Source organism: Lissotriton helveticus, chromosome 7 (genome assembly GCF_964261635.1).
Source record: "Lissotriton helveticus chromosome 7, aLisHel1.1, whole genome shotgun sequence".
NCBI classification, from domain to species: Eukaryota; Metazoa; Chordata; class Amphibia; order Caudata; family Salamandridae; genus Lissotriton; species Lissotriton helveticus.
The window spans coordinates 415,483,863-415,498,991 of record NC_136068.1 but is presented as its reverse complement, the minus strand read 5'-3'; the positions used below and the strand labels follow the sequence as shown (position 1 = coordinate 415,498,991).

The 15,129-nt window shown below is 44.0% G+C and overlaps 1 protein-coding gene across 6 annotated transcripts in view; it reads left to right on the top strand.

Annotated features, from left to right (window-relative positions):
* Positions 1-15,129, top strand: part of NFATC2IP (nuclear factor of activated T cells 2 interacting protein) — a 748,854-nt gene that overhangs the window by 16,574 nt on the left and 717,151 nt on the right. Inside the window, exon 2 of one of the 6 annotated variants that reach the window (XM_078652303.1) lies at positions 11,577-11,764. The exons of the other annotated variants lie outside the window; for them this stretch is intronic. Coding sequence (XP_078508429.1) covers positions 11,762-11,764 — 3 coding nt within the window. The 5' untranslated portion in view covers positions 11,577-11,761. The remainder of the gene's footprint in view (positions 1-11,576; positions 11,765-15,129) is intronic. 6 annotated transcript variants of the gene reach the window in all.

The window sequence follows — 15,129 nt, the reverse complement described above, 5'->3', positions numbered from 1 at the left end:
CGTTGGATGCGGGGGACAGCAGCGAGGGAGAGGCTGGTGGAGCCGGCGGGTGGGGATGTAGAAGCGGAGTCTGCTGTTCAGGTAGGCTGTTCCGGCGTTGTGGAGTGCTGTGTGCTTGGGTGAGGAGCTTGAAGGTGATCCTCTTGTCGACAAGGAGCCAGTGTAGGTCTCAGGTGGGGGTGATGTGGCTACGGTGGGGGATGTTGATGATCAGTCGGACGGAGGCATTTTGGATGCACAGGTGCTACATTTGTTGTAGAAAAGCCCACGGGAAGGTTTGGAATGCTAAGGACCACTCCATCTTCAGTGCTCTGGATTCTAGGCACACCCCATTGCCTGACAGTGTAGATACTTGAGTAGGCTGCAGTGTGCTGCTCCCAGTTCTTCCTGCCTCAGATCCTTGCAGTTCTCCTTTTTAGCGGTAGAACCTGCCTTTTACAAGGATGCTTCCAGCACCCCACCTCCGAAGTCAGCTCTTTCCCTTATGACCGGCTCAAGGATAACCGGTTGCCGAACTTTCCCAATTTCAGATCTAAAGTAGAAGTCTGAAGGGGGAGTTTGCAATCAGCAAAGCAGACGTTGGCATGCCTAGGATTTTCTTTAGCGTCACTTTCATGGGATCCCATATTCTGACAAATCTTTGCAGACCGCTTCTACACTATTCTTATACAACGTTTGCAGACAGTGTATGCACTCAAGTTAAACACTGGGATCGATTTTGGGCAGTTAATTATTTTTGGGCATCTCTGTGACTGACGAAACCTTACTCTTTCAGTGTTCGCACGAGTGTGGATTGAAAGTCCAACAAGCGCCCAAATCAAAGACACAAGTGTGTTTTTCCAATTAATTTTACCACTCAACCTGTTTGGGATAGCACCTCTAGGGAACAATGATGCAGGAAGGGGAGGATGGTTTCCGCTACATTTCAAAAAACAAAGTTTCCTCTTTGCTACACCCTAGAGTTTGGTTCATTTGGAGACGACCAAATACGTTGGGGAGGAGCCCTGAAATTCACATGGGTGTCTGTGGCTCCTGCCAACATCAATCTTATTACCACACAGGCTACACAAATCTTTTGATTCCATGAACCACATGCAGCATTTGTGTTCCATACATATACTACAGGAATAAACTATACACATGTAACATCTGTGTCCCACACAGACTGATTAATGGTTTGGTCTCCAGCAACCTGGTTCTTCAGTTTGAAATATGGAAGAGCCTAGCAGGGAACAAGTAAAAAGGAGTCCGTCAACTATTTGTTGTGGCCATCTGTCCGCTAACTAAATTTCAGTGAGCCCAGTCAAGCACAGAAAAAGAGGGTACGCTGTGCTAGAGCAGAGCCCGGCTCATTAAATTTCACAGGTTGCCCTCTGCACACAGCATGATTTTTGGGTTTGCTGCGCAAAAAATCAATAACCAATAGAAACTCAATATGGGGAACTGGAGGCAGGCACACAATACCTTGAGGGCCACATAAGGGGACTTTCTATCCCTACAACATGAAAAAAAGTGTGTAAGGGTAACTGGAGCACTCCATGGAACACAAAGTCTAAGATAAAAATATAAATCTCCACATTTGCATGTTGCTTGCTGCCTTCAAAATAATCAATAGACACTGGAAAGTAGGACTTGATGATGAATACTCTACTCCTCTTTGCCTTTACACGAAGGTAGTTTCTATGACAAGTTGGTTCATGCAAGGCCAATAAGGTCAAATAAATTATTAAAACAGCTAATTAATCTACATCTGGCTCAGATGCATTTCCCATATGGTATCTGTGAAGCATGCAAATCCAGTCAGTGGCGTAGCAAGGTCAGGTGGTACCAAGTGTGGAAAATTTCTTGTCACCCCCGGCGTAACGTACAAATACAAATTGCATTCATCCTAATGTTTGTTACTTACCAAACTCAATATCATAAAGAGGAAGATAACAATAAATCAATGAACTAATAAATGTAACAAAAATAAATTCAGCACAGCACTTAAGGTTCAGTAATAATGCACAACCGAATGACGTGGGGTGACTGACCGGCAAGGCAGCTGATCGGATTTGTTGCGGGTTGAGTGATGATGAATCACCGCTTGTTTAAGTCTCGCTAGAGTACAAACTGCAGAGACAGACTTCGTCGGAAAGAAACACCCCCTCCGCTTTCTTATCCATACGCTCTCCACTACACAGCGTCGAGTTTAGCTGCATTTCGTTGCATTTGTTTACTTAACTAAAAAGTTTTAATACGTATTATGTTGACTTGTTGCGATTAATCGTCAGACTAAGTTATTAAACTCGTTTAAAATATTTGAGTGAGCCCAAATTTTTATTTTATTTAAAAAAAACATCTTTCCATTTTGTCACCCCTCTCACTGACACCCCGGGCCACCCTCACCCACTACTCCCCTGTTCATACGCCACTGAATCCAGTAATATAAAATACAAGGCTTCTAGGGTTGAATACTGTCTGGGAGGAACGATACCAAACTGAGACCCAACATTTGGTGTGTGCGTGATCACTAGTCCGGTAGTTCCAGATATATTTGGTTGACCGCAAGGAGGGTCAAGGACACAGTAACAAGCAACTTTGTGAATAAGTGGGCACCAAGAGTTTACAGACAAACTAACCATGGCATAGCAGATACCAAGTGAACAGTTATGGAAAACTTACCAAGTAGTTTTATCTGCCATGCATGTACTATATGGAACAATGGGTCTTCTAACTCCAGACAAGTGTCCCAAGGACTGAACAAGGTATACTGGCACCAGATGCAAAAGTACTTACGGTTTTATAGCCCCCCTCACAAAAAGCTTTCTACTGTAAAGTCTACAGGCTAAATGAGGTAATACAAGAGCTTATCCTCTAGTAAGGATGCACTCTGAGAACCACGACCGTGGCTCAAATAAGCAAGTCCTCTTGCATCACCCTCAAGAATTCACAATATAATGCACTTTTGAAATGCAATCTAGAATTGCACATCACATTCAGTGAATGAGCACTTTTGAAACTAATCCTTTTATTGGTTGCTTCACGACGTGCAAATGAGAACATTATGCTAGTGAGACAACTAAAGCCATCTTAAAAAGGAATACACTATCTTATTAAACAAGAAAGGGCTTTAGGTCAGTCCCCTTCAGCCATTGCATTATGAGAGTCATTCATAGTTGAGCTCAGGCCATAAGACAGTATAGAGCTGAAGACTGTTGACCCCCTTCAGCCATTAGATTGTAAGCCATGTCAGTTTATCAGCCTTCAGAAAAACCTTTTGGTGTCAGACAGTAGAAGTGGCAGTTTTTTTTGCTTATTTGTTTTCTGATTGCTCTAAGTTTTCATACCCACAAGAAAGTCATTGATCAAGTGACAATCTGAACTTCTTTGAAGGCATTCCACTACAAGTCTCCCCTATCTGCATCACGACTGCCAGTGCTTTTCAATGCAGAACACTCTACAACAAAACTGCATTATGACTTTCATATAATGAGGCGCCACTACATAACCTTGGACAATGTAGTGCTTCACTGCCAGCGTCACTAAAATTACCATTCATACCACTGCCATCAGCATTACACCACCATGATTGCTGTGAACATTCCCATCATTCAGTGCATCAATGACTACCACCACTGTCCGTACCTTTTCACTACTACCCAGCAGGGGCGGCTGGTGGAATTTAGAACTGGTGGGGTGTATGCAGACTGAATCAATGTATGTGAGCGAGTGCGCCTGATGGTAATAAGAGGGGTTCGCGGGGGGGGGGTTCTCCCCATGAAGAAATTTGTTACAAATTGGCACCTTTTTGGTGCAATTTTTAGCACTTTCTGTAATAAATGGACTTAAAATTCAGTAGTTCTAGGCATTCATAAAAGAACTTATATGGCAAGAGTGCTGAGGCCCCACCAGTGGCAGCTGTGCGCTATGTACACCACAAGTGCCAAACTTCCAACTTTCTCAACACTTTTGATAGAGCGCGCGGGACAACTAGCTCAGTTTTGCCATACATTATATAACATTCGCACTTTAAACTAGGAGTCCTGCCTAACTAATTACTAATTTAATTACCCGATCAGTCCCTTGAGTCCTTTTAGGACTTATACCTGTAAACCATGACTTACCAATCCTTGTCACCTTTGCTATAAGTCCTAGGGATCGAAGAGGGAGCTAGCATAATCAGGCACTATTTAAACACATTCCCAGAGTCTGATTATTACAGGAAAGGTGAAGCTTTAAAAAGCTTTATCTAAGAAAGATTTTCTGAGTCAAATTGAAAGGCCACAATACCATGGCCATACATTTTACAAGCAAGAATATAATCAATAGGACATAGTTTGTAAGAAATCACATTAACACCTTTAAACATCGGTACCTGGGAAGGGTGAGACAGGGAAATCACACAAGGACATACCACATGGATTATATTTACCTAGAATGGTGCAATGACCAATTTTGGCCACGGGCTGGGGCAAATACGGATCAGGCTCCCGACTAATCAGGAGCCCACATGACAAGACAGGTGCAGATCAGGACAGGTGACCTCCTCCAAGTGCAATGCCAGCATCACACCCCTCTTTTTTGGGAAGGCCAATTAGTACCCCGACTGGGTAATTGATAATTTCCCCAACACCTCGATTCTTCTGACAGAGTGCTTTGCCAGCACCTCTGCTCTCGATCTCCTATAGCATGCGTTGGGTCAGTGACAGGTCAGCTACTCTGACAAGTCGGACAATTTCTCTATCTAAACCTACCTTAGTTATACCATTTCGAGGGCAATGTACCACCCCTAAATGTTGCAAATCTATGTGTTCCCCTTCAGTGTTTGGTTGGAAAGGCGAGAAGAGGTCACCACACCATACTAAGATGAGATCATTTTATTATTGGTTTCAGTTGATTCCGGTTACCACCCATAATTTTTTCCCATGCACTTTTATTCCACCCAGCAATACTGTTCAACCAATTGATACATTTTATATAGCTTCAGTTCCTCCTGAGGTCAGAAGGCATTTTCTCATAGACATCATGGGTAAGAGGATTCTTGGCTGGGGTTCAATGCCAGTGCTTAAGCGGCGCAGTCTTTTGTGTGTGGCCAGCAGCGGGGGAAGGAAGCAAGAAGGACTCCCAGCCCCAGGGACCAGCGGGGCTCTGACCGGCAGCCACTCCCCCTTGCTGCCGGGGGATACATCAACCCCTTGCGCCTCCCGCTTTGCGGGAGACGCGGCGCAGTCTTTTGTGTGGCCAGCAGCGGGGGAAGCAAGGACGACTCTCAGCCCAAGGGACCAGCAGGACTCTGACCGGCAGCCACTCCCCCTGATTTCTGGGGGCATTAAATCGTCTGCCGTTTTCCGTGACGCGGGCGGCGCCGGGTTAAGCTTGGGCAAAGGGCGGGCCCTTTGTAGCCGTCAGGGGCAGACAGAGGCTGGGCTGCCACCCCCCTCCATTTTCATCAGCGCACCGGGACGTAAGGACAATAAGGTACTGTCTGTTGTAAACAGCCGGGGCTGAGTAGTGACTTTTTGGAGATTGGTCTCTTACAAACTACTGTTCACTTGGGGGCGAGTGGATTTGATGGACAACGAGGGGTCGTGCTAACCCTATTAGAATCCACTTCCCCTACGCGGCAACAAGTAATGGGGAAAAGGAAGTCAATGGAGGGGGGAGAGTCCCTTCCAACCAAAAGAGGGAAGAAACCTGAAAGTATTACATGTGGCTAGAATTGAAGCAATTTTAAATGAATGTGAGGAAGTTTTGGGGGCTAATAGCACAACTATTCCAGCCGCTAATAACAATCCACCAGATGAAGTGTTAGCTGGGTTACAGAGTTGAGTAATCCCTTCAATCTTTTGCAAGAAAACACCCCAAAACCACACCATTGGCGAGGTACATAGATCAGAGGAGGGAACCCTAGTGACTCCTCCTACAGAGCAGAATGTTCGTGAAATACCTGGAGACACCACAAAAGGGATCCTAGATGTAGGTATAGCAAAGGCCCAACTACTGTGCTCAAATAGATTCGCAGTCTTAGAATCCATTGATGAGGGCAGTATAGCTAAGATCTTGAGCAAAGAAAATGCAGCTGTTTCTCTTGTCAATACAACGACCTGTAGCGCTTGTTCTCTTAATAATAGTACCCTACTACAAAGAGTAGAACTCCTCGAAAGAGAATGAGTTTCCCTGAGAGACAAGGTGGATGCACTGTTATAGTCGAACTGACACTCTTGCTCCCTCTGTATTATCCAATTCTAGATGTGGGTCTAGACTATCTGCTACCGCTGCTCTATCTACACTCCCTACTCTCCGCAGTGTTTACGATAGGCGTCTTGGTTGGGGGATACTGAGGGAGCAGGGTTGATGCCAGTATTATGGCAAATGATCCGTGCACAGGCACCTCACGAAAGGTCCAAACCTCTTAGAAACCCAAATCTCTGGTGTGAAAAAGACACATCCCCGGTAATTAGACGGGTTGCATTACAGACAACCACCTAAAGAAAGTCACCATAGCAGCGCCTCGAATAGGGAAGGGCAGGGTATCCATTCAAGACCCGGCACACACATGGGAAATACCCCCTTAGAGAAACCTCTTCCCACAATCTACATGACCACCCACAATCTACATGACCAAGGTTCCAAGACTTACGAGCAACCAAAACTATGACACTAGTGAATCCCTTCAAAATAAGATGATACATTGGATAAGATATGTTAGGGGCTGTAGGTCGGTAATAAGGGAGGATGTGGCAAAAGTAAGGAGGATCACATTGGGAAGTTCGCAGACTACTGCATTGAGCTACAGTTATTTAACGCCACAATTGCTAAGAACCTGGTGGCACTAGAGTTCCGCACTTCTCAACCTGGGCACTCCGCAATACAGTTCCGATGCTCCCCACTATGGTCATTAGAGGGGGAGTGAGTCTGGTCTAAGCTCAATTGATTGACTGGACGAGGTCCTGACACTGGATCCCCGTAAGGAAGTAGAGGATGGGTTTAGGGATGATGAGCCTGCTTGTCTGTCTAGAGACGAGGGGGGTGCACTAACGATGTATGTATTGAGAATGTAAGTAACACCGGGTTAATCCGCCTCCTCTCTTGGAACATAGCAGGACTACAAAACAAAATTGCAGCTCCCAGAGTGGAATGATTTTATTGAAAATCAAGATATCTGCTTGTTCCAGGAGACATGGAGTCTGGTTCCCCCTACATAAATCTGGGTTTGCTACCCATTTTATTCCAGCAGTAAGCATGGGAAGGGGTCGTCCATCAGGGGGTCTCCATATTTGGCTTAGTATTTCTTTAAATTGTACAACCATGATGCATACTACTCCTTCAAACGACATTCTACACCTGTCGGTGAAAGGCCCTTCTAATAGTTCCAATGTGGAGATATTTAATGTGTATGCCAGAGGGTCCCCCGGGAATATCCCATCGGCTACCTTAGCAGTATTAGAATCTGAACTTACCACTACCCCCCCAATTCTGTCATCATAGTGGTGGGAGATTTTAACTGCACATTCGAACCGCTAAGCGGGGAGGATGTGCTGGGTACTGGAGAGCGGACAGTACATTTGCCATTCCACTGCTCATCCTTCCCCCCAATTAAAAAATGGACACAATCGGCCATTCAATTGAATGCATAACCTAAGAGCAGTGACCGGAAGAACACGTTCTGATCCAAAAGGGTCCAATACATACAATAGGTCCAGCTGCCCGTCCCGGATTGATTATATCCTGTTAGATAGTCGGCGTTGGGGTGACCTAGATATGGAAGTGAAAGCTACCCAGGATAGTGATCACAATCCCCTCTGTATGCAATTAAGAAACAGCTGTGCCGTCTCTAAATCGTCCAATTCTGTGAGGATGCTAACAAGAGGTAGTCCCTTCCGATTGCAACCGCAGTCTTAAATGGCATAAGGTCGCTGATCAGGAGGACAAATTGAATAGTATAAGAGCTCATTGAGCAGAAATCCATAGAGCTTGAGGCAATTAGTGTCGGCGTAGAGACTATAGAGAACTCTCCCCTCCCTGAATTCTATCAAAAGACGATAGATGGTTTGGGAAAGTTTTGTGCTATTCCGGACCCTAGCAATCGGAGTACCCATAAAAAACAACTGCCTAGGCCTTCGAACCTGTGGTACTCAGACGTTTGCAGGGAAAAGAGGAGTAGCCTTTCATTGGCTCTACAAAGTAACAAGCCCCCTCTGGTTAGGCTAGCGAGGAAGGAGTACGCAAGGGCAGTAGAGCTAGCCAAACGCAACTGGGAAGAACACCACTGGCAGGAACTTAAAGCCGCCTCCCTATTAAAAGACACCGCTGTGTTCTGGGAAATACTGAACAAAGGTATTAGGAAGGGATCCGATCCCTAATCATATCATATCACAGAACATGAATGGCATGCCCATTTTCTTGGGCTGTATTGTGACCCGGGAACCACTTTGCGAGGTCCCAGCAAAAACATCCCATTAAGAGTTGGGGGTCCCACACCAGATTACTCGCTAGAGGGGACTAGACTAGCTGAACCCTTTGAGTCTAATGAGGTCTCATCTGCCATAGCTGGGCTAGCTGCAGGAAAGGCGGTGGGTCCTGATGGCCTTCCTGGTGATCTACTGCTGCGTTAAGTAAAAATGTGGGCTGACTTCATTCTACTTATAATGAACCTTATAACTAGAGGCCATCCCGTCCCGGACTCTTGGAAGGGGGCAGAGGTAGTTGCAATATATAAAAAGGGCAACAGGGAGGATCCTGCCAACTACAGGCCGATTAGTTAATCGACTTAACACAAAAAGTGGTTGGCAGGGTCCTCCTAACGAGGATAAGGTCTTGGATGGATGATGACAACGTCCTTTCGCATTTCCAGGCAGGGTTCAGAAAGAAAGTTGGAACGATGGACCAAGTGTTCAGATTTTGTACCCTATACTGGAAAGTAGTGACCATCGGGAAAGGCAGTCCATACCTGGCCTTTATAGACCTCCAGACCGCATTCGACCTGGTTCCACGTGCCAAGCTTTGGCAAGTTCTGTCTGATTTAGGGATCCCACCCATGATTCTTGACTTCACCAAGCGTCTCCATGAGGGGAATTATGCCAGAATCAGGTGGGGTAACAAAGGTCAGTTAACTAGAAGGGTGGAGGTGAATAGGGGGGTTCGCCAGGGTTGTGTTTTGGCTCCAACTTTGTTCTCTCTTTGTAAATGGGGTGGTAGACCATTTGAGAGAGGTTCCAACAGATGCCCCAACCCTGGCCGGGGAGAAAACTCCCACCCTCCTATTCGCCGACGACACGCTATTGGTGTCGAAATCCCCCAGTGGCCTACAAAAAATGTTAGACCGGTTTAGTCTATTTTGCGATATACGGGGACTATCGATTAACACTAGCAAAACTGAACTGATGACACTCTCCCCATCTAAATGCTTTAAGAACCGTATCAACTTGAATGGCACCCCCCTGGAAACTGTAGAATCCTTTGACTATTTGGGCATTAGGATGAATAACCAAATGAAGTGGAATACCCATTTGGCTAAAATGCTCCTTAATCACAAGCGGGTGGCGGGGCTATCCTAAGAGCAGCAGCTTTCATCTAGTAGACCAGTTGGCCCGGCCCTAGTGGTCTACGATGGTAAGGCACTGCCCTCAGCACTCTATGGGTCGGAGTTATGGGGATTCGAGAATGTTGGCGATTTTAGAGAGATCAGAGAATACGTTTTACAGAGGTCTGATTTCTCTCACACTCTACACCCCTCTAACTCCGCTCCGTAAGGACCTGGGGAAGCATTCCATTACAAATATTACAAGATTACGACCGCTGCTCTTTTGGGTGCATCTAAGAAGGACCCCCGAACTGGCCAACTATGCCGCTGCACTGAGTGAGATCATCAGTCTAGAAAAAGGAGACATAATAAATAGCATGATGCCAAATTTCGATCTTGGTTTTGCTAATTTTCTCTGTTCACCAAAGGTTGAATTCAGTGCCACCTTTTTAGCTAGGGGGCTCCATTCGGTTATAGTTGGCCAGTTCGGGGGTCCTTCTTAGGTAATGATTGGATTTCTAAAAAAAAAACGTTTTAAGAAACCGTTCTTCGATTAGCTGATTCATCCTATTGATTTAATTCCATTTTAATAGATGTTATTTATTATGAGATGTATTGGTACTTATTTATGTATTGTTGCTTTTAGGATTTTTATACTGCAAAGCGAATCTGAATCAGTCTAGACATAGGGAACAAGATCAAATGGATCTGTAAACTAAAGCAGTTAACAGAAATTGGGTTTGGAGAGACATGGGCAATCCAGACCCCACCAGCTAAGCTAATTGTTAAGAAGGCATACTGGGAAAGGGTGAAAGGGGAGGAGGCCCGAAAACCCAATTTGGGGACCCTTACAGAACAGTTTTTAGAGCACAAGCCTGATGCCAAATTTGAGCATTATCTCGATTTTATACAATCACCACGAGATAGAATGCTCTATATAAAGTTCAGGCTAGGAATTCTCCCTCAACGAGTTAGTAGCGGGCTGGAGAAACCATAGTTTAACTTCTGCGAGTTGCCCAGGTTGCCAGGCGCCCTTAGAATCTATTCCCCACTTCCTCTTTGCATGTCCCGCTTATAGGGTCGCCAGGAGGAAATGGCTTAAACCTACTTGCAGAAATCTGGGGTTTAAGGACTGCAGGGCAGCACTACGCACATTTAAAACAGATACCTCTTCCACCAGCATGATTTGTGTGGTAGCAAAATATTTGGGCAACGCCTGGCTGATACGTACTAAGCTGCTAAAGCACAGTAAGAGTTAGTGATCCTAGGGCCCAAATGCTGTGTATATACCACTCTGTATGACATCTGTTCTTATTGTATATACTGTATACGTTTTTTAATGGATTTTTTAAACAAATTTTATATTGTTGTTAGTTGTATGAAATGATGGATTTTTTATTTCTAAATAACCCGTGTACAAGCTTTTATGATATTATATATCGAATAAAGTACAAACAGCTTTAGCAACTTCGGAGCTAGAGTGCGCACGCACAGCTTAGTCCAAGATGGAGAATGTCAGTATTCAGGCCCAAGTACGAGCCATCGGCGAAGTCAAAGAGAAACATGTTAGAATACAAAAATAAAAGTGCACTGTATACCACTTATTTCTTCTCTAACCATTACTTTATTTTAACTTTCGCATTAATAGTTAAGCAGAACAAACAAGCTTAGTACAAGCAGCAGCATAAGTGTTAGCATGTGAGATTTAAAGCGGCCATTTCTGGCACGAGTGCGCAGAAGTGAGAAATTCCCACCAAAGCAGAAGTACGTCACACCACGTAGATGTGGCGGACGCATGCGCAGTTAAGTTCTCGCGTTTTCGGCGGCCATTTTACGACACTCTGGTTACTGTTAGTAACAGCACATTGTCAAGCATCCTCTGGTTACTAGAAATGTCGTAAAATGGAAATATTAGTAAACAAAACATGTTGGTTAATTTAGTACACGTTATTTCGAGAGGGCTGAATACAAGCAAGTTTCGGTATATGTAAAACCTTGCTCCATCACTTGTTCCTGAGTGTTGCAGTATCTCTGAAATTACATCCTGCTAATGAGTTGGCTTTGTATACAGCAATAGCGGTGAAACTGTAAAGACATTTAACGAGACCATGGGATACAGAAGATCCCGACTCACCTGTCTGGAGATAGACCACCTCCAGAAGCCTTCAGGAGCATCAGCGATTTTAAGATGCGAACCCTCCTCAAAATGGACTCTTCCAGCCTAGGAGCAGTAGCAGAAATCTGGGGCTTTGAAGAATGGTATGCTTTCTGCTAATCTCAACTAAGTTGATTGCTGTTACTATTAACCTGTTTATTTTGTATAATGCAAAGCAGCAGGCCTGTCTTTAAAATGTTGCCAGGATTCTGCTAATTTTACCATCTGCTTTACAGGCCCTAAAGTTATGTTTGTGCCCTGCTGGCTAGGTTTGTCGTGTGTAGATGCCTTTGAACGTGCAAGAAACCCAAACTGATGTCGTAAAACAGCAATGAATCTTACTGCACTGATGCTAACAAACATTCACTACTAAAAGATCCCATAAGACAGAACAGCGTTCATACAGCTTCAGAGTCCAGTTGTGCTGCTTAGCTGGCTGTCACTGTGCTCATAACTGCACTACTGACAAACATATGCCACCGCTGCAGTCCACCTGAATACATTGAACAGAACATGTGCTTAACAATAGCACTTACCACTGTGCAACAAGCACAAATGTCCCGCAAATTGTCTAACTCTTTTCAATTCAGACTTTAACTCATTCCTCTATGCTTTGCTTAGCAAACGGTTTCAAAAGGCTTTATGATCATATGAAATACCAGAAAAAGACTTGCACAGTTGCTCAAAGCCTCGTGCATACTGAAAAACCTTGAAGTGCACGATTGTCTCAACCTAATATAAACTTTTTTTGGCTTGTACTTATGTTGGTTGTCAATTTACTTACTCATTTACTATTGTGCAACCTCCTTTGATGTGTCTGTAAAACGTACCTTGTGTCCCAAATTTTTGTCCTGAATTTTGACTTTTTGAATTCAGACCCCCATTCTGAATTTGCACCAATGCCAGTTTATCACCCTACACCACATGGTGGCCATGTCTATTTTTAAGCAGAGCACCCTAGGAGAGTGTTTACATATTCAATATGCATGATACCAGCTCATCTAGGCCACCCCAGAGTTTTGGCGACCTGGAATAGTCCAAATTGTCACACCTGTAGGAGTGTGATGTCAGCAGTTATTGTGGCACTGGCATGGGCAGCGGTGGTAGGGGGCAGCATGTGGTGCAAGCTGCAGGGCGCTGTCGTGAAATACCGTAGGCCCTGGCCCTTATTCTTATTTTACAAACTAAGCACTGGTTTCTGCGTGTTCCTGAACGTGCAACCAAAGGCAGGTATGCTAGACTTTATTGACTGCTATGTCTGTAACAAAACCAAGCGTTACGTTCCCAAGCCTTGGATTGTACAGATAATTAAATCTGCACATAGTGAAGCATTTCTGCTAATTTCATTGTTGAATTCTTCCTCTTAATTTCATAACAATGAGGTCTGTAATGGTCTGCTGCTATACATTTTGTGCAGCTCCATTAGAGTGGAGGGATGTAAATCTTGCTCTGTGAGCGTCCTCTACTCCTGTGTGCCTGCAGCCTCATCTCTGCAACGGGATAAGTCCAAGGGTGGTAGGGTCAAATTCCACCTCCTACCCACTGCTCCATCACGGTTTCTAGAAGGGAGACCCAATATTGGCAGCAGCCCCTAGTCCTGTGTCCTCGACAGCCAGGTCAAGAGATCAAAACCGGATGTGATGCAGGTAAGGGGGCTGTATATACTATCCCTGGGTTGGGTTACCCCACTACTTTCTGTTTTTCTCTCCTGGCCGGAGGTGGAGTACACCTCAATTAATGACTGGGAATAGAGAACATGGGACGTAAAGATAATGGGTAAAACTGATGTTTGTTTTTTCCATCATGCATCACATAAAAGCTACTCGTAGATGACTTGTCGATTCTCATGTTTTTCCTAGAATATACGTTTTCACCAACCACTTTATTGTATCACTCCAAGTCATTTAATTAAGTTATTATACATGTTATAAAGTTTTAAATTCATTTCACCTATTAAAATATTACTGTAAAATGCTAATTAACTAATAAATTGTCCTCATTTTTCATTTGCATTTTACACTTAGCATGAGACTAAGAAATACATGACAGAAGTCATATTTTTTTAAAAGAGCAACGTCGAAACCCAAACACAGTAAGCCAGTTTTGGCACTGCAATGTGGAACTCTGCATGCTTCTCTCACTGTGAGGGAAAATTAGTTTGCACCTGATTCCAAACGCTCTGCAAAGCGTGATCACCAATCGAGAAGGCGCACAGCCATCATTACAAGCAGTGGCGTAACGAAACTTGAGGGGGCCCCCCTGCAAAACAAAGGGAGGCCCCCCCCCGGTGGCCCAGCCCACCACCTACCACTTTGCCCCACCACCCAAAAATCTGGCATATTTTGATTTGAAACCTCCAACATTTAAATGAAATGCCTCTATATAGTCTGTCTCAAAGTTCTAATTAGAAAGTGGGAAAACCCTCTTAACATATAAGGTACCCCATTTATAACAATGTCAAAAGGAGATTATTTATTGGAGGCAGCTATCAGAACAATGCCAAGGAGTGATCCTATTGTCTCAGGAACGGAAGAAATCATAACAATGCCCAGGAGCAATCCTATTGTCTCAGGAATGGAAGCAATCTGAACAATGCCAAAGAGTGGTCCTATTGTCTCAGGAACTGCCTAAAGCTGAAAAATAGCTGTGAAGGGTCTGAATTAGAATTGACAAGATTTAAGGCACGCGAATTGCAGATATGTGCGAGCAACACCATACATAACACTGCATGTAGACTAAAAATAAACCATATCAGCAAGTACCTAATGACAATCTATACAAACTGTAGTTGGTAAAGCAAAAGAAAAGTGCAAATACTTTCAAAGTGCTCAATGAAGCAATCACCAGTCCAGCAATAAACAAAAATCAAGCAGGTTTAGTAAAACATTTAACTTTCTTTCATGCATCAAAATGAAAATACATTCAAAGTGCATGATAAAAACAAGTCCAGCAGTGTGCAAAAATGAAGCCAGGTTAGTCAAACAATTCCCCGTTTAGTGTGTGCATAAAGGCACATATGTTTCAAATCAACTGGTAAACAAGAACTACAGCACCATACAATAATCAAACCAGTTTAAATTAACAATTCCCTTTTTGAAGTGTCAAATATTTCAAAGTGATTAGCAAAACAGTAACAAGCACAGAATGCAGCAACATACAAATATCAAACCACTTTAGTCAGCCAATGACCTTTTGGTCTGTGCTTGTGCATAAAGGTGCAAATATTTCAAAGTGACTTGTAAAACAATAACTAGTACAGCAAGCAGCAGCATACATAAATCAAACCTAAGTCAAACTAATTCCCCTTTTGTTTGTGCACCACCACAAAAACACTTATGCAGAGTTTAAACGTTCTGCACCTTTGCTACAATTTTGGTTTTTTTTGCTGAACTTTATGCACAAAATATCTCTTCCATGGGCCTAGACGTGCCAGCCCATGTGGTAATTAGGGCCATCATATTAGCAGATG